Source organism: Phaethon aethereus (assembly GCF_964289735.1).
Source record: "Phaethon aethereus genome assembly, chromosome: 8".
NCBI classification, from domain to species: domain Eukaryota; kingdom Metazoa; phylum Chordata; class Aves; order Phaethontiformes; family Phaethontidae; genus Phaethon; species Phaethon aethereus.
In genome coordinates, this window is record NC_138584.1 from 28,570,397 (window position 1) to 28,590,355 (window position 19,959).

Below are 19,959 nucleotides of genomic sequence, written 5' to 3' on the forward strand. Positions count from 1 at the left end.
CCTTCCCAAAACAGTGAGGACAACCACACAAATCACAAAAAGATTGCTTTACATTGCATCCTGTCTCTTCTTACACCTCACTTAGGAAATGGTACAGCATGAACTGATTACAGCCATTTCCAAGGATACTCATATTGTATTCACCACTGCACTATACTTGCGCATGAGCTAAACAACGCTTGCAAGAGGTGCCTGTCTCAGCAAATAAACATACCAATGACTCTCACACTATGTTCGCTGCTGTCAGATGACAATCAACTTATTCCCATCCTTGCAAAAGAGCCTGCTGTCCTGCTGCTGTGAGCAGTTTGCCCAGTTGGCCAAAACCAAAATAATTAGACAAGGTAGCTAGCCCAGATTCCACTGAGACAAAACCCACAGTGTGCTCTGTAAGGCTGAGACATAGAGCACAGGTATTTTCAAAGAAAATCTGTGGAGAATGGACTGAGCAATGCCATTAATCCAACTGATCTTGGCTCCTTGACTTTGCTGGTATAGGCCTTAAGTGCAACTGCTCCACTCCCATACCTTCTTATGCCTTGTGCACTCCGACAAGAGAAAGAGAGATTTATCAACTATGGGCAGCTGTAAGCTGCACTTTGTAATTCTGGGGGGAAGGAGGTAAACATTTGGATCACAGAATGCACTTTGCCTAGTGAAATATAGCTTTACAATAGTGAAGTACTATTTTCACTAATTGTGAAAATCATGTCAGGATGAATCTGTCCAGGTTCTTGTTGCACCTATTGGTCTTATTTTAAAATACTTGAAATACCCAAGAGAGATTACTCTCCAGAGACCAGGTATTATCAATTCCTTCCCAGCTTAAGTCTAGGGCAACTCACTCCAGAGATTAATACGTCAGCTAAAATTGCAAAAAAAAAAAAAAAAAAAAACAAACTCCTGAGGATTCATAGATTTTCAAAGCCAAAACGGACAACTACTATGTTTTAGTGGTCTTTATAAAACAAGCCATGGAATTTTCTAGAGAGAAGAGTTATGAGCTAATCACAGTGGCACTGTGAAATGCCTTCGCACTCTGCAGAAGAACTTGCGTCAGCCCACTAGGCAGTTCTGCTTTGTCCTGAAGGAGCTACGCAGTGCAGAAGGATGGGATTACAGTCAAGGCATGACAACAGCGAGAGCCTGAACACTGCTGGTGTGTGCCCAAATCACACCGTGAGGTTGTGGCTGCCCCTTACTATCTGTACAATTAATCTCATACAGACAACTGTTTAGTGACCTTAGCAACAGGAGGACTAGAGACTGATGAACTACTGCCTATATGCTAGTTTGAGATCCTTGGATGAAGCCCTAGGCAGAAATCACTGTTTGAAGCTGCATTGTATCAATGAATAATTCACACTGGCAAGCTGTCCACTTTAATGAGAATATATGTAGAGTTCAACTGTGAGCAGAGTTAAACATTATGAATCGATTCACTTGTTACATCAAAATTAATTAAAAACTCAATCACCCTTATAATTACACATGCTGCCTCTATGATCTGCATGGCTGATCTGGATTTGCCCTCCAGCAGACACATATATTGAGGCTCCTGTCAGAGGAAACCTATGCCACCCATTCACAGGCTGACTCATAAATATAAATGAAAATATAATGAAAATAAGTCTTTACCAACGTATTAAACTAGTGCAAACTACTTGCACATGGGTCACTGGGAATGATGATCCCTTCACCTTACCAGCTGGAGGGAGATGATCCATTGACTCTGCCTTGTCCAGGGTGGAGGGTGATGTAGCTGGTTTCACGTGCTCAGGAGAGCTCTCCTCCTCAGCTACAGCAGATGGCACTGTAATTGGCTTAACAACTTGAGTCGGCTTTCCAGGCAGCTGAGCAGGCTTCTTGGCAACTGGGGCCTGCGTCAGAGGTTCATTCTAGTGTAACAAAAAGAATTTCATATTAAATGCATAAAATCATTTGGACAGCATCTCAAGCACCAACCACCAAGGTTATTATCAGGCTGCATCAGCCTTCTGGCATCACTTTTGAAGGGAGCATAACATTCCGACAGCAAATTTTAACTTCTGGAGGTTTATGAGCCATGCCATGCCAGTAGGTAGTTGACCTATGCAAGCATCAAACCTCTGCTATAGAAGGGGCAAAAGGAACATTCAACAAGGCAGTGATTTCAAAAAAAGCAGATGCATGCAGAAAAATCATCATCTAGGAATTCTCTCCATTAAAAGCTATTGAAAGCTTTTAAACTCCAGTTCAAAGCACAAACAATCAGCAATCAAATCCGGAAAAATAGAGAAATCAAACCAAAGTCTACAGGCTGGTGCTGCCTGACAAAAAGCAGTAAGTGTTGAACATCCTGGGAAAGCAAAAACATAGGAGCTACTGGGATGCAGGATAAAAGTACAGATTTAAATACTTTAGAACAATGTGAAGGGGTGACAGGATCTGAAGTGTTTGCTTTGAAAATAAAACCCACATACAAGATAGTTATGAAAGAGTCAAACTCTGGACTCATAGACTGTGTAGGTACTGACTGTAGTAACATCTCATCTCTCTCTGTCCCCTACACTACAATGCAAACTGAAACTACTACTAAGTCTTCAGACTGCTGGGAAATGTATTTCATCTCAGTACCCTTGCTTGACTGGAAATCCTCATCTCTGCATACCACAAGAGGCAGCATTTTAACTTTTACACATCCTTCTAAGTAATACTAACCTCCTCTTCTTCATCATTCTCCTCCATGTTTGCCAGCTTGCTGGCACTTTCCAGAACAGCAGCTATTGTGCTGTCACCATCTGTTACTGCAACACCAGGAAGAGGGGGAAATCCTGAGGAGGAAAGGAATGCAGAAGTAGAGTTGCATAAGACCCATGTTCTGTCTTCCATATTTTTCTTTCTGTAAAGCTATTTCTATCCAAGTATTTATTATCTAATATATTTCAGAACTCAGAGTAACTAGACTGAGGCCAAGGCCACAATACTTTGGTAGATAAAAGTCTGAATAGTGGGCTTAAGATCAGATTTGTCACAGATATACAGGCTTAAAGGCATGATGCTAAAATGATGCAATAACAGAACATAGTTTTCTAAGTTGAGCAACTGGCAGCTAGCCAAGGAACCTCACAACCTCAAGACTTTGGTAATAGAGATGCCCCCAGAACCAGCATAGAATTTAGTCTCTCTCCTTTGCACGAGAGGACAGTAGATTGTACAAAAAGTTGCTGGCTCTTGTCTTCCTTCTCACTGCTGCCTCACCTGCACAGTCCAGCAGAAAAATCAGTGCTACCCCATAGAGTAATAAACCACACATCGCTGACATCTGGATAATACACTAAGCCTCTACTGAAAATCCACTGCAATGCAGAGGTTGCAAAGTAAGGCAGAATCGCAGTACTTAAATGTGAATTATGTGAAGAACAATCCTTTTCATTGTTTTATTATCCTTTTAAGGATAGGAGAAAGGCTTGATGATGGGAGATGAACTCTCACTTCCACACTACCAGTTCAGTGTTGGTTTCAAACAACAGAGACCCAGAGCCACTACTATAAGATGTCTGTTAATAAGATTTATCTCATTAATATGTAGCAAGTATTCTTGTTGCCAGACTCATTAGAAGTGCCAAGAAATAATGACTAAACTCCTTCTAAACCTAGAGATGGCCTGCTATGGGGACAGAACAATTTTGAGGTACATAGGCAGGCAGAACACAGACTACTATGCTGCTGCCCCTGTGTGACATTTGATCCATTACTCAGCAGCATTTGTGTCTCCAAGGAGGTCAAGGCTGGTACTTATCATCCTCCAGATGCAATGAAATGCACTGCCAGTCCATTATAATCTTGTTCCTGGTTTCAGTGACTGCCTGATGGTTGTCTTCACTGTAAATCATATGGCCTCTAAATGATGGTGGAAAGACATGCAGCTAACGTGTAAGGAAATTGAAGAGTTATCCATATTTTCAGAGGTGTTCAATGGAGTACCTCACTCTTACAGAAACTGGTATTTACCAAGAAATGGATCACATTCTAGAACAAGGGGTGCTAAACTGCTTTTCAGGGACAGCTTCAAAGCAGTACATGGCCTGATAGAGCTGGCACTGCCTACTTTACTACTACTACAGTGCTTGCCATTGCCACATTTGACAGTGACAAAAAAGCCACAAGGTCCACATTCCTTTTCTAACTTAAAAAATCAAGGCACCACTCCACAGTGTTAACTGTATCTTTTCAGAAGAACACATCAGGCACAAGATAGAAGGAATGATGCTTCCTAGGGGAGAAACAGTATCATGCAAACCAGAGGTAGAGCGTTCATAGATAACCTTGCCCAAATTTTTACAGACACAGCACTATATGTCCTGAAGAAGATAAAAAGAACAGAGTCTCAAGAAGCAGGTTCAGTTTCTGCCACTGTCATCGTCTCAGTGTGACCACAGGCATGATTTGCTTTATCTCTGTAGTCTACTTTTACCAGCCATGAGAGCTGCAATACTGATCTGACTTGTCAGGTGTTTCAAGATGATTAATTAAATATAGAGTTCTGAGGCCCCTGCTGGGAATCAATAGAATGGGGGACATCAGCAAATTTTTTCAATTTCAAAAATCTTCTTCCAGTAAACTAAGAAGCCCGTATATCCCAAGTTTACTCTTTCCTCTAGGAGGGCTGGCGCAGAGGACAAACAGGTAACATTTTCAGCACCTGCCCATGGTTAAGTTGTTTAACTTTTCAAACAGCGCCAGTTTTAAGTTACAATGCTGTCAAACAGGCGGTCAATAGTCAGCAATATTCACCAGTGTGAAAGTTTGGGAGCATATTAATAAACAGTTTCACAATACCATCACACAGCAAGGCCAGCCTACTTGCTGAGAAAAAGGAGGAGCTGTTCCACAGGATGAGGCGGCAGTATCTGCACACCTCTTTCAGAGCCCAGTAGATATACAGAAGTTGGTATTAGGACATTTTGTATTCACACTTACCAGGAGGAACAGGCAGCTCAGAAAAATTCACTTTTCTCCCTGCTTTATGGGCTCTTATGGCATCCTGGTATTGCTGTAATCAAAGGCACTCAGTAAGACATAAAATGGAGTTGACTATAAATTAGCAATCATCTGTTTTTAACCAGCATGAATACTGCAGAATACACAGCATTTTGCTGGAATATGTGCGTGGTCTCTATTTCTTCCTTCTTCCGAATGCTTTACAGCTTCCCTACTGGAGCTTTTTTCAAACAGAAGGACAATAAACAAATTATGTCAGCCTTGAAGAGATCTTCAGCCAGAGAACTAATTCAAATGGCTTTGCTGGATGCAAGCAGCTTGCTACACTTCCATTTTACCTTGGCTATCCTCTCGTGCATCCTGCCTTTCCGATCATCCCCGCTTGCTTTAGCCTGTGCTGCTGCTGACTTGTACTTCTCAAGTCTTTGCTGCAACGCTTCCAGCACTGTTTTTGGCTGCTGCAGGGAAGCTTGAAGTAAGAAAGACAATAAAATGCCATATAATTCAGATTCCAAAACATATAAGCCACCTTTTTCCTCCCCTTCCTTACCTTCTGCAGAGATAAAAACATCATTGCAAAGTCTTATTATGAATACAACTATTCTAAAGAAAATTTATTAACTTTTACTTCCATTACTGATACAGAACAAAAGTATCTCATCAAAAGATGAGATCAGCAGCAAACAATATGCAGGAACACTAGATAGGTTTACTCGATTCTGCTGCAGTTCAGAGGGATAGGGCAGAGCTTAACGTGCCTTCCAGCTGTGCTACTTTTTAGGGCTTAATAGAGAAATCCAAAAGTCCTACCTGAAGCTTCTTGGGTACCAAGTTCAGGTGTTGTAAGATCCTGGGAGATTCCCACTGGAGCTGCTACGTTTTGCTCGGATGCATCTTGTACCTTTCCTGGGCTTTCGAGATCTGCAAAGCAAGGAAAGCAGGAAGTTTTACAGCGTGTTCCATGAACAGCACGTTTATGGAACTATGTAACTCAGAAAACCATCAATTTGATCGCATCATCTTCCTGAAAACTTTTTGTCTTCAAAACAGTATCTGCATAGCTAGATAAGTCTGAGGTTCTATTATAAAGTATTTTCTCTGAATAATAGGAAAATCTCAAATGCCGATTTAATTTAGATTGGTCCTGCTTGGGATGTGTGTGGGGAAGTAAAACCAGTTCAAGTATTCTAAGAATTCTCTCCCAAAAATATAACTTGGTATTTTGGCAGATGGAAAGAGTGAACAAAATTGCTAATTGACTAAAATATCCTAGTAACAAAAGATGTGCTGAAAAAGGGAAGCAGGTAATACCATCTATTCAGACACCCAAGTTTCTGGCATTGTATAACAGTGGTTATTTCAGAAGACTACAAAAACATCCACTGCAAAAATCTTGCACTTTTTAAGGCAAGATTATATCATGGCATTATATCTAATGCCCTTCGGTGAACAGTTTATAACTTAAGAAATCATAAATCTCATTATTTATTAAGTAAAATAATCTGGCATTTATTTTCTTAGAATAAAATGATCTACTAAGCTAAATTTTAAAACACTGAGTTGCACAGACCAAATATTAATTGTCAGTGGTGATACTACATCTATTTGAAAAAAACCAACTCCCTTACAAGTATAGAAGTACCTTTAATATTGGTTACTTGCTTTAAGATTCAGATTTTACTGCACTACAATCTGTTTGTTAATCTCTTAATCTGAACGTTATGAACTTCAGTTGAAACACATAACACCATCAAATATTACAGTAAACTTTAAGAATGTGCCATTACCCTTTCCCTTCCACTTCAAATACTGGCTGCTATTATCTAAAGTTAGAAAAATAGGAATATTAGACATAAATACCTACTTGCACGTGTAATTCACAGAGAGTAACTTCAATATGAATAATGATACCTCATTTTTCTTCATTAGTCTTGATTAGAACTCGAATATGCAGTAAGCCTCAGACCTAAGTGATCTTCAATTCTTCTTATAGTTTTGCAATCAAATGCAGAATCATTCTGTTACAGCACAGAGAGACTTCTAAAAGCATTTCTGTAAGATAAGCCTTACCCTGAGGAGGTGGAGGCATATTTTGGAGGTCTATCGGCTGTCCACTGTCCAAAGCTTCCAAGACCACATTAAATTTCTAATGCAGAAAAAACAGAAGATTTATACTTCTTGGTAGCTGACACAATGAATATTTGACAATTTATGTGGCTACAGCACAGGGCATGTTTAGCATTCAGGATTTCTTTGTGCTTACCTTGCCTGTCTTCATGTATTCCTTTGCTTTCTCCAGGTCCCCTTGCTGCTTGGCTTTTAGAGCTGCTAATTTATACTCCTTCTGCCTCATAAGTAGTATGGCTCGTGTGCTGCTCTTCTGGAGATCTGCGAGAATGAAACAATGCTGAGACTTACACAGAGCATGCAAGATGTACATCCCTTGCTATGTCCATCTATTCCAACCAATTTGCATTTGTCCTCTTTTGCTTTGAATCACACAGTCGTCCGCCAAAAGTCATTTTCCTCCAGTGTCCAGAAATACTACAGACATAATAATCGCACTTTTCCCAGTTAAAAAAAAAATAAAAATCTTTTAGTCAGTATCTCAGAACTCTTTGAAGCTTGGGATTCCACATGTCACAATATCGAAGGAGAAACTGAGGCACGTGAAATGTTAAGTGCAAGCTACTGATATGGAGCATACAAGAGCTCTATAACAATAACTGACTCCACTGCGAGAAATTCAGCATCCCACTCAACATAAACAGTGCTTTGCTACACTACTACCAGTATCAAGAAAGACATAGCATTGAATCAGTGTTGCAACTGCTTACCCTCTTAGATCATGGTACCTGTTTCCATAGTAGGACTAGAAGCAGCATGACCCTGTAGAGACTCTGATTCCAGATGCTGCATTGTCTCATGAGAGGTCTTCGGCTCATCACCTGCTGCAGACTCAGCTTTACTCTCTGGTAGGACATTGACTGAATCTCCTGAACTCTCTAGCTCCGCTCCCGTGGCTTGAGATAAGTGAGAACTCTTTCCTGTTGCAACAGGAGGTGGCATTTCTTCTTCATTGATTTTTTTGCCTTTCTTCACTGCAGCCATCATGGTTTCCAGTGTCTGGCAGAGATGGAACAGCGAAGTCGATAGGCATTTTCATTAAACATATTACTAGCATAAAATCATTAAAACACAAATTCATTCCCTTATACATGATGGAATCTATTACACGCACCACCACAAATTGCTGCCCTTTAGCTCCCTATTTTTCCGCAGGGCCTACTTCAGCACTAGTAAGAGGTGTCCAGTTATCAGAGCAACACAATGCAAAGGACTTGTTACCCACCCTTTGTAATTGCAATTACCTCAACACCTAAAATTACTGGATGGCAAATGTGGCCCACTCTGTTTCGTCATCAAGGAAGCAATTTATGCCAACTGTAGACAGATTTTATGTCTTTAAAACAAAATAAAATACACTACTCTGAAATGTCACTGTCTATGTGGATTCAGGGAAGGAAGGAGTATGCATATCTAGTTAATGCAATGAGGAAAGATATTAAATACTAACAAAGGAAATGGACCTTTAGCTGGTGACCTATGGCAAGAAGCTCTCACCATCTGTAACATGGTTTAACTGCTGCTCATTTTCTTTAAAACTCTTCTTCCACCACAAATATTACCTTCCTCAGTATTGTTATTTTTTTTAATTTAAGGTTCAGACAAAAGACCACCAGCCAAAACAAAAGTTTTACTTCTTTCACCTTCCACAGAAACTGATATGGAAGCACAGAAAGACAACAACAAAATCTCATCAGTGCCAGAATCACTGCTATTTTTGGTTAGCCATGACATTGTTTGACCTATTAAGCAACAGTGGCAGAGATACTTTGGACTGACTGCATGTGAGATTGGGGTTCAGACCAGTACAGCAACCCACACACAGCTCGCTCTCCTCCACGTGTGGGATGACAGACTGAGTGGAAATGGAATTAAACACTGAGATTAAAGTTCACAGTTCCAAGAACTAAGTACAAGAGATAACTGTACACCATTTGTTGGCATGTCATTTTGCTAATTAAGGAATGGTGAGCTGCGAAGCAAGATCTAGTCTATTATCCTTAGTTACACTGCTTAGGCACAGGGAAACTCCCTACCTTGAAAAATAAAGGAAGTAGCAAACAGCCCACTAAGCTTCATTATTGTATGAAATAAGATGGTTTGCCTATCCCCTCTTGCTCTCTGAAAGGACAGGTGGTTTCATGTACATTCCTTTCAGACCTAGCAGGCAGTGGACACACACAGACATCTCTTTTCTTGTGCATTTCCTCCCCTGGGTTTGGCCTCAGTCATTCCCTTTGTACCCTAAGGCACCTGGTAGATAGTGAGACATTACATTCTCCCCTCAGTGTACAGTGCTGAGCTCTAAAGCTTTGCTCAACAAGACAGAGCTGGCTGCTGTCTGAGGTGATGCAGGAGACCAGATGAAAGCAAACAGGGAAATAGAGGCACTCTGCCCAGTGGTAATCACCAGGCACTACGAACTAACTACAAGCACGCCACCTGCCTGCAAAGATGCAAAGCTGAAGAAACCACTCCTTGCTGCAATTTTTAATTGCCTTAATGCAAAATCCTGTTCCATTCATTTTCAGTCACAACTAACATACTCAGGGAAAGGTATCACCTTCCTTTGTCTCACAGAATAGAGTTGAAGGTTAGTACCTGAGGGAAGGCATCAGTGATGCACTGGAAGGTATACATGCTCCTGAACTTTGCTTTAAGGTAACACTGAACAGACATCATAGGCCAAATTCAGATCTAGACAGGTGGGTTTAACATCAGCATTTAGCACAACCACTGCCTCCAGCTACCATTAGCCACATTCAACAGAAACAAAGATGATGCACAAAAGACATTTGAAGTTACACTTTATCCATGTATTTGCTACATCAGATTGGTAGTAACAAGACATGTTTTTAAAGTAACTCAAGACAGCATATTAGAATTTCTGTCCCCTTTCAATAAATTCACACAGTCTAGAAATACTCTGAACTACACTTCAGAGAACCGACTTTGCCTCCCCCCCATTCACATACCTGATGAACCCAACTTACCTTAAGGCCTCTTTCGTATCGGCGTATTTTGGCACTCTCATCTGACTCCTTTGCGTTAGAAATTGCTGTCCTATAGTTAGCAATTCTCTTCTCTATTGTCTGTTGCAGCTCACTGGTAACAGCAGGAAGTGGGGTGGTCTCAGAAGAAACAAAACAAGTCAAGAAAACTTATTTCATCCAACTATACGAGTTTTCTCACAGCACTGAAAAACAAATACTCCTCTTCTACACACACTGCCGTTAATCAAGAGTGCAAGGATGAAACAGTCTGTAAAACAGAGGAGCACTTGTACTACGCTAACGGGCCCTGGATCCACCTCTGGGCTTTCTCTCAAAGGCGTAATAGAGAAGAATGGGTGGAGACATTTAGAAAACTCACAGTCACAGGGTAATTGGAGCCATGTGGTTAGGGAGTAGGTGAAGAGAACAGTAAAGTCTCTCAAACACCACACAACTGAGGGTGTGAAAAGGTATTTTGGCACAAATCTTGATGTTTTCTTTTCGTATTTTTAAAACATGCTAGTTTACTCCCTTCTGGGCTTCTTCAACCTGGTTTTACTACAAGAGCTCTTTTTCCTCCTTCTACACCCCGGAATTAGTTCAGTGACAAAAGCAGCCTAAGCAAAGTTATGAGTAGCTACTTGCAAACACTCCACAGCTACAGAGACCTTTCAGATGGCTACTGATGTAATTATTGCCATTATCTCTATAGAAACGCTCTCAGACCCATTTATTAATGGGCCCAATGCACAAGGGCACTGGAATCTAGCACAAAACAGAAACATGGCAGTAACTGAATAAAGGATCTGACTGCATGAGGATTTCCAAATGAAGCTGAGAAAGCTAATGCCACTGAGAAAAAATCCACAACGATGTCAAAGATGCTGAGTTATAACAAGTCTCACAATTTTGGCACACTGCTCAATACTCTGAGGGGGAAGATACAAACTCTGGAAGCCTGAACTGCAGTCTGCATGATTATATGCATAATGAGGGACAAGACATGCTTGATTCCAACTGTTTACCTCCTCAATTCTATGCTAACATTAAAAATCATCCTCTGAACAAAGCAAAAAATTCACCCATATCAATAGAACATTGGTTTCCACAGAGTAGATAGCAATAGCGTAGTTGTTCTTCCATTGGAGGACAAGACCACCTCTCTAGATCCTTGTTTGTGACCCTTGTGTAAGCTGCATGACAACAGTGATTCAGCAAAACTGTCAGGAACATGAAGCTCTTACCTACCTGTGGTTGCAGTTCAGGTTGCTCATTTTCTGGTTCAGCTGTGGATGGCTCCATTGCTATCGTTTCATCCTCACAGCTTCCTGTCTCACCTTCCACTCCCAGAACTTCCTGCAATTCTGCCTAAAGTAAAAGCCAACAAAAGGCTTTTCCTCAAAATTTTCTTTTCCCTCAAAAGACTATATAAAAATCAAATCTCAAGCTCCAAAGCCTTTGGATGGACCTTTAACCCAAACAGAGAGTCTAAACATTTTATATTCTGGTCTTTTTTTTTAAGTTTTAATTTTTAAATGAAACTGGTTCTACTTGTATTCACAACAGGAAGCCAGATACCACTCAAAAGCCACACTGCAACTCCAGGATCACCACACAAGTTTGCAAGTACTTTTACAGTGAAATAGCATTCAAACCCAAATTTGCAATTTCCAAAAAGCATCTATTAACAATAGCAGTCAAAACCACTGCCTAACTCTCCTTCCTTAAATCCTGCCAACTAGATCACTCACTGAAATGACAAATAATTTCACAGGCGGTATTGCCTCAGGCCAAGCACTACTAGTAAGTAGCAAAAGTACAAGTAGCAAAATGGTGCCAGACATCACTTTAAGAAGAATGTCCCTGGCTGTATTTCACCAGCTGACATGCAATGGGATTCCCGCTGTTTCCCCCACTTCTCTAAGACCCTCACATATATGAATGTTAGTTAGGAAACTCTCTTATTCTGGTGCAGGGGGTTGGATCCGGCAAAGTCTTATATCTAATGGATATTTTCAATATTTTAGCTTCTAACCATACAATTAGCAGACATTTTTGCTTAATGCAAAAAAACAACAACAAAGACATACTAAAATTTTTTTGCCAGCAAAGTTATGCATACCAACAGGTCTGTATCTTTCTCCAAGTCGTCATCATCTGCTTCTTCCTCCTCATCTTCATTCAGGTCCTTCATGCACTCTGCAGCCATCTTTTCAATATGATCCATGGGCAAAGGAGCTGTAAAAAGAAACCGCAAGGAGCCATAAACCCTAAGTAACAGTTATGCAGTCACTGGACATAAATCACAGAATCACAGAATGGTAGGGGTTGGAAAGGACCTCTGAAGATCATCTGGTCCAAGCCCCCTCCCAAGGCAGGATCACCTAGGGCAGGTTGCACAGGAACATGTCCAGTTGGGTTTTGAAGGTCTCCAGAGAAGGAGATTCCACAACCTCTCTGGGCAGCCTGTTCCACTGCTCTGTCACCCTCCCAGTAAAGACGTTTTCCCTCATGTTGAGGTGGAACTTCCTATGCTGCAGTTTGTGCCCATTGCCCCTCATCGTATCACTGGGCACTACTGAGAAGAGACTGGCTCCATCCTCCTGACAGCCACCCTTCTGATATTTATAGACATGGATAAGGTCCCCTCTCAACCTTCTCTTCTCTAGACTAAACAGCCCCAGGTCTCTCGGTCTTTCCTCATACGAGACATGTTCCAGTCCCTTCATCATCCTCGTAGCCCTCTGTTGGATTCTCTCCAGAAGTTCCCTGTCTCTCTTGAACTGGGGAGCCTAGAATACTCCAGATGAGGCCTCACCAGTGTGAAGTAGAGGGGGAGGATAACCTCTCTCCACCTGCTGGTCACACTCTTCTTAATGCACCCCAGGATACCACTGGCCCTCTTGGCCACCAGGGCACATTGCTGTCCCATGGACAACTTACTGTCTACCAGGAAATTCTAAAGGAGTTGCTACCAGGTGAAAGACAGCAGTGACTTCTCCTCTTGCTTCCCCTTTATTGGATAGTGTCACAGGTAAATGAGGTGAATAAAGGGCAAAGACCGGGGAAATGAACTTCCAGGAAAAAAACAATACTAGTGTTCCTGAGAGTGACAGTCAAGGCAGGCAATAAGACAAGGAAAATGACTGCATCCAATAACCTAGCTCAGAAATTAGATCTCAGGGAGAAATAGTGCCTGTTTACTAATATAAGGAGCCTTAACAGCAAAACCATAAGCAGTGCGATAGACTAGCAGGTATGGTGGGACATAACAGTGCTCAGAAAGCATGGACACAAAAGAGAAAGATACTGTGGTAGATTTGCACAGGAATGACATTTAAGACTGTGTAAGAAAGACAAGTAGGACTGGATGAAACAACTGCTTCAAGGAAAAACTACTAGAAGTCACCTCAAGCTCCTAGGCTGATTTAAGACACTGATAAGTACTTCTTTGATACTATTTAGAAAAATAGCTAGTAACAAAAACTTTGTCATTATGGAAGACTTCAATTTTCCAAGGAAAAGTTGGAGAAGAATACTATTCTCGGATGTTACATCAAAACTGTATTCCTCAGCTAAGATAAAAATCAACGGTGGCACAAGAGAAAATGAATGTAAACTGTTGATGAATCAATCTAATTAGAACTTTCTATCTATGAAAGGGAATTACTAGAGCAGCCTCTGTCCCCAGCAGGAAAAAACATCTGAACTATTTTTAAGCTGACACTAGATATTTATGAAAGGTATTTATGACATGATTGTCCACATTAAAAAGGCCTGGACTCAGCATCCTTGTCAGGTCTTTCTGTTCCTGTGTCCTTTGTCTCATGTCAGTTTATTACCTTAATAAAATGTAATTCACTCCTGGTATAGCCCCTGACTGACAGAATAAATTCTGACTCCACATGGAACACATATGGTCCACATCCATCCATCCCTAAGTGCCAACAAACTATTTCTTTTTTTTGAGTTACTCTATTTTGAGTACTCTAGTTCCCAAAGATCCAAGTTAGACCAACAGTTAAATGCATGAGATGCAAACACTTGCATTGAACATCCCAGGCACACCTGCCAGTAAAATTTCTGCTCACATTTTCTTTCAAAGCCAAAAAATATGTCATGGTGTGTATTACAACAGCACATACAGCCATAAATCAGAACAAAGTTCAAGGCATTTACCAAAAATAGTGCTGCGCTCAAAGAGTTCCCAATCAAACTACAACTCACTAAATCACTGGAATTTTGTATAGGGTCTACATTATGCTCGAGACTCCAACAGTTGATCCATTTTCTCAATTTCTTAGGCACAAGAATGCCTCTCTCTCTCCATCTCATGTTAAACTAGCTATGTATTTATCCTTTGAATCTGATAATGCATATTAACATCAATTTTAGAGACATACTGAACAACACAAGCCTTAAGCCAAACTACTGGCTATTAACACGTCAAAGCAAGGAGGGACAGCAAACTATCCACGTGTGAAGACAGCAAGAAAGGAAGACAAGAAAATCTTTCTACCTTGAGAAACTACTTGTTTCATACATCAAACACCACTGCAAAGTCACACTTGGTATATGAAAATAGAATGCTCCAAATCAAGGCATCATACTTGTTCTGATCTCAAGAGCAGCAGCAGAACACTGGCACAGACAACTGCTAAGCAAATCAGAAAAAGTGCTGTTTCCTCTGCCTCTCTAACTACACTTCCGCATTTTCTGCATTGCTGTCTCATGCCCATGAGATTTGCCCTCTTCCAAATCTTTCTTGGCTACTTTATCTTGCAATTTCTCTTCAAGCTTCTAGTCTTCACCCTGAAAACTCTACTTAACTCCTCCTTGCCGAGTTCTCATCTCTACTTCACACTGTGCCAACCACATTTTCCTTAACTATCAACATATTCAAAGGCAACTGGTTGTACTTCAAGGGTCAGAGTGTTCCTTCCATGAAGCCCCACTAGAGGCAAAAAAGCCAACCAAGCCTCCTTGGATGGTTGGTTCAGCTCTAATCCAGTATGGCAAGTTGAGGCTACAGTTTCAAACACCTGAGTGACTGACCAACTGGCATTTTATCAGCCACAGATAGAAGAGATCTCTGTACTTAAGATGTTGCAAAAGTACAGCTTTTGCTGCCTGCATCTTCAAGCTAGAGGGAGAGATCACGCACTCCCCCCCCCGCCAAGAGCTCTAAAAGTAAAGCCAGGAGTCAATTATTGCACCTTGTGCTCAGCCAAGAACTGAGCACTGGTATGTATTGGACCGAGTCCTTTTTTTCTGTCCTTCTCCAGATAGGATTGTTTTCTCCCCTGCCCTTACTGTACCCTCCTCCTCTCCAGGCACCGGCCTGCATCCTGCTTCCACCATGCACCATGTCCCCATCACTACACTGTACCAGCCCCATGGGAACCCAGTGCCAGCTGTCCAGTTGTTCATCTTCCATGAGCTTCTAATCTATATACTCCCAATTCTACCAGGAAAACAGAAATTATTTTGGAAAACAGGTTTATGAGCCATAACACATATCTTTAGAAGGCATAGTAAATGTTAGTTTTACAGTTTCATTTCCCTCTTATGAATAGAGACCAAAAAAACACTAAGTGACATGATCAGGGCGAGAAAGAAGTCAGCACTTGAAAAGCTGACAATTCAAGTGCTCCTGACATACACATTCATCCTCAAAACACTATCCTGCATGTTTTAACCATGAGTAACCTATGTCCAATGGCAGAAGTTCTGCTATTGTGCGTATTAGCAAAATTATGCTTATTAGCTTTAAGGGTTTAATACAATCTTAAAATCTGTAGAATGGAAATTATTTAGAATTTAGCTTTAGATACAAGCACCTCCTCCGTCTCTCAGCAATTACAGTGTTTAGACTATCAGTTTTTCCTCAATATTTTTAAATTCTTAATTTCCCTGCTGCTCTGTGTGAAATCCCTTCAAATACTACAGGCAAATTACTGCAGAGCTGCAAATATGGCTGTAGTTACACTAAGCCTTCTTTCCAGCATCTGCTCACATACCTGTAGCAAGGATGGGCCCCATTCTCCTCATGCCATCTCAACCACTTGCTGCCACCCCTCTCTTGCAGCCACAGAAACATTCAAACAGGCAGGTAGCAAACCTGATCAAGGAACTGATTCAGCTGAAAACCTAGCATAACAACACAAGCTTATTTTTATAGATCAGTTTCCTGAACCAGCTCACCCTGCAGTTCTGTAAACATGTACACCAGCTTAGAGGTAGAGCACGCTCACTAGAGACTGTCCCTCTCAGCAGCAGCCTTGATTTACAGTAGATTACCAGTAGATTACCAGGTGTAAAATACTACATAGCTGCATGCGAGCACTATCAGAAAAAATTAACAGATGCTTAAAATATTAAGAATAGTAACGATCCATTCCAAGAGACACTCTAACCTCCTGCATAACACAAGCTACAGGATCCTCCCAGTAATCCCATCAGTTCCAGGATTTCCCTCTTAAAAGGGTATTCAATTTTAGTTACAGACTCCAAGTAACTAAAAATATAATTCTCATTTGGTAAATTCAGTCTTTAAACAAAAACAGAAGAGCAACCAAACAACAAACAACTCATCCTCCACAGGAAACACAATTTCCATTTTGAGTTCATCTAGCACATACTGCACGTTTTTATGACTTCGTACGCTAAACAAGCATCTCTTAATTTAGTCATTAAATTGGCTAGGCATCATATAGCTTTTTCCTAGGTCTACAAGAGCATAGACAAAAAAAGACCTCTTCCCCTTTTTGTGGAGTAACAACTTAAACCTTTCAAAGTAAAGGAAAGAGTAGTTGCAATTTCAGCTTCTATCAGTGATGAAAAAACATTTTAGATCAATCAGTTATTTGTAAATAGGTATCTTTAATAAATTATTCAAATTGTCAATAAATAAAATCCAGATATTTTAACTTACTTTTCCCTTTTGGTTTTGACTTCCCTTCTTTCACCCTCGCTCCTGTGATAGCGGCAAGCTCTGCTTCTAGGTCTCCATCATCCCCACCGTCCTCTGCACCCAGCAGCATCTCTTCAGGATTGAAATCTACAAAGAGCCCCAGCTGGAGCCAAGGGAAAAGAAAAAATTTTAAAAAATTATAAAATACTGCAGTTAGAACAGAGATGGCACTCAAAAACATCACACTGCATGGATTATTTTAAAATGTTCATGCATTCTGGATTCTGTTCACTTTTCTTAAAGCTCACTATCATACCATTTCTATTACCAAAACAATGCAAACCCGGCACCCATAACTGACATAAGGTACGTAAATCTTAATAAGCCACAAGTACCCCCTCTAAAACTCTAGACAATCAACAATTTCTTAAAATCAAGCCTATCTAACAGCCTGACCTAACAATGTAAAGTAAAATTATGTCTGTTACACTGAGCCTCATGAAATAGATATCATTAGGGAAGTTCAGGGCAATTCCTGTAACAGCTAAACTAAAAAAATATTCAATCATCATTCACACAATACATGTCTGACACACATACACTGCAGAGATTTCACCCTTATCTCTCAGAAGAAGCTATATTTACACATATAGAACTGTTCTGTACTTCGTGATACCTCAGTTTCTAAGTCATAAACACATGGAAAGCACATGCACACACACAGAGAAACATAGCCGTTACAAACCCAGCAATGCCTACACTACACTGGAGAAAACAACCAACTGCATGGAACAGATCATCATCTAACCCGCACCATCTCAGGGAATATTATTAATAACAGTAATCAGCATTTTAAGGAGTAGTGGGGCTTATCACTCAACTGTTGTAAAATACACCAAAAGACCTAAGTATCAGAGAAATCTCTGAGGTCTTAGTCTAAAAGGTAATCTTCTAAGATGCCATTTTATCACAATTTTTATGTTGCTTGTTAAGATACTAACTGGCCCAGAAATAACATTTTTATTCAAAGTATGATAAGCTTTTTTATAAACATGAATTAACTGAATTAGATTCATCATATGAGGTAGGTGGAGTAGCTTTCCTCAGACTTCTTCAAAGCACAAGCCCCTGTTGTCTTACTGGTCTTCACATGGCCAAGCAGGCAGCAGTTCAGCTTCTCTCAAGCAAAGGAATAAAAGTCAGTTGTCATTATTACAAGGGTTAACAATTTTCTCCTGCCCCAGAGGATCTAAAGTGCTGCCAGCAGCTGAAGCGGCCTGTCAGTTTATCAATAGTGTGAATCAGTAATAAGAACGTTTTTTCAGCTCTGCAAGAACTGAGGTGCTGGTGGCTACTGCCTTAAAATATTTTGTGGCCTATTTGAACCCTTTTATAATCCCAAAGGAGAATGTGAAATATAGCTGAGAAACACTGATTCCAAGGACCATGAACAGTATTTGAAATCTGCAGCTATTTGTTTACTAGCCCTGCTCCTGCCCTTGACATCCTGTAAGGCACCGGGCAGGCCAGTTAGCCACCCTCTGCCTTATCCATCTTCCTTCCATAAAACAAAACTAATACATTTGCAGTCTTGGACAGAATGGGAAGAAGGTCGTGACAAGATTTAATTAGGAAATATTTATAATGGTGATCTAAAGATTCAAGTTCTATGGAACATACATACACCTTTTATCAATGTGCAAAATGGATCAGGAGCAGACGTGATCTGTTCATTACCAAAGTGCAAGTGTAGGAAGTGAAGCAAGGGTAGTAGTCCTAGCTCTGAGTCTCTCAATTTGTTCAGTAAGGCACATTTCCAGTGAAATTAATACTATTAAAGAAATGTTGAATAAAACAGAAAAAAAGTTCTAAAAAAAAATTGTAAAGAGTATGAAAACAACCCCAACACATGGACACATCTAAGCTCACTTTTAGCTACAGAAGAGGGACATAGACTTATCAGTCCATCTGTTGCAAGAAAAAAATGACTATACACAGGAAATTAACTGTCCCTGGCGTAGCCCCTTAATGTTCTTCTATATGTGCCCCTGACTTGTTATTTGACATTCTGGTCTTCTTACTTCTGTTTTCTTAGAGGTATAAGAAAAACCCTCTGTATAGTCAGTGAGGTTATTATTAAATCTCATATAGCTGGGGTAGGAAACTACTGTAAGCATGAGTCACGAGGTCTCACGCAAAGATTACAGCATTACAACACTGTGTCTTCCCTGCCAGACCTCCACTGCTGCATTATCAGATATCTAGTTTAAGAAGAACACTCTAAAGGAGAACACAGCAAAACAGGCACCACACAATTTCATTTTTTTCATGGTCCTGCAATATCTTATTGATGCATGGGAGATTCTAGCAGGAAAACAGCAGCAAGCGATCAGAACACGACTACCCTCGAAGAGCAATAGGAGTAGGAGGTTTCCCTACCTGCTTTGCAACCACAGCTCCCTGGCCCTTTGCCTTCCTTACCTGCTTTGCAACTGCAGCTCCCTGGCCCTTTGCCTGAGGGCTTTTTTTAGGTCTTCTGCCAAGCATGCTGGTTCATGAATTTCAGAGGATTGTGTCTCTAAGGGACTGAGCGCACATGAAATCGAATGTCAGTACCCTCGCCTGTATCAGCGTACCGCGAATCAGAGCAGGCTGTGCCCCAACCTGCAGCTTCTACCGGCACCCCCGAACACCAGCCACCACCATGAGGGAAGGGGGGAGCACACACCATGTAACACATTCCCCAGGGCCTAGGCCCGTCAGTGCCGCCTCTGTCCCGAGCGCAGGGAGCCCGGCTCGGCCGCACCCCTCCCTCCGCCTGAGGCGACTCACACCCGCCGCTGCCCCGGCGGACAGGCAACGGCCGCTCGCATCCACGGGCACGACGGCGAGACCCCCTCCCCCCCGGAGCCAGCGCCGCGTGAGGGCGGGGCAGGCCCGGCC

General features: G+C 41.2%; 1 protein-coding gene across 1 annotated transcript in view; it reads right to left on the bottom strand.

Moving 5' to 3' along the window:
- Window positions 1–19,563, bottom strand: part of CC2D1B (coiled-coil and C2 domain containing 1B) — a gene marked incomplete at its 5' end in the record, with an annotated part of 31,176 nt that extends 11,613 nt beyond the window's left edge. Inside the window, 13 exons of the mRNA XM_082003010.1 lie at window positions 1,706–1,898; window positions 2,701–2,813; window positions 4,963–5,035; window positions 5,322–5,452; window positions 5,794–5,904; window positions 7,054–7,129; window positions 7,247–7,371; window positions 7,839–8,109; window positions 10,104–10,241; window positions 11,352–11,471; window positions 12,226–12,341; window positions 17,038–17,179; window positions 19,498–19,563. Of these exons, the coding sequence (XP_081859136.1) occupies window positions 1,706–1,898; window positions 2,701–2,813; window positions 4,963–5,035; window positions 5,322–5,452; window positions 5,794–5,904; window positions 7,054–7,129; window positions 7,247–7,371; window positions 7,839–8,109; window positions 10,104–10,241; window positions 11,352–11,471; window positions 12,226–12,341; window positions 17,038–17,179; window positions 19,498–19,563 (1,675 nt within the window). The remainder of the gene's footprint in view (window positions 1–1,705; window positions 1,899–2,700; window positions 2,814–4,962; window positions 5,036–5,321; window positions 5,453–5,793; window positions 5,905–7,053; window positions 7,130–7,246; window positions 7,372–7,838; window positions 8,110–10,103; window positions 10,242–11,351; window positions 11,472–12,225; window positions 12,342–17,037; window positions 17,180–19,497) is intronic.
- Window positions 19,564–19,959: the final 396 nt, after the last annotated feature.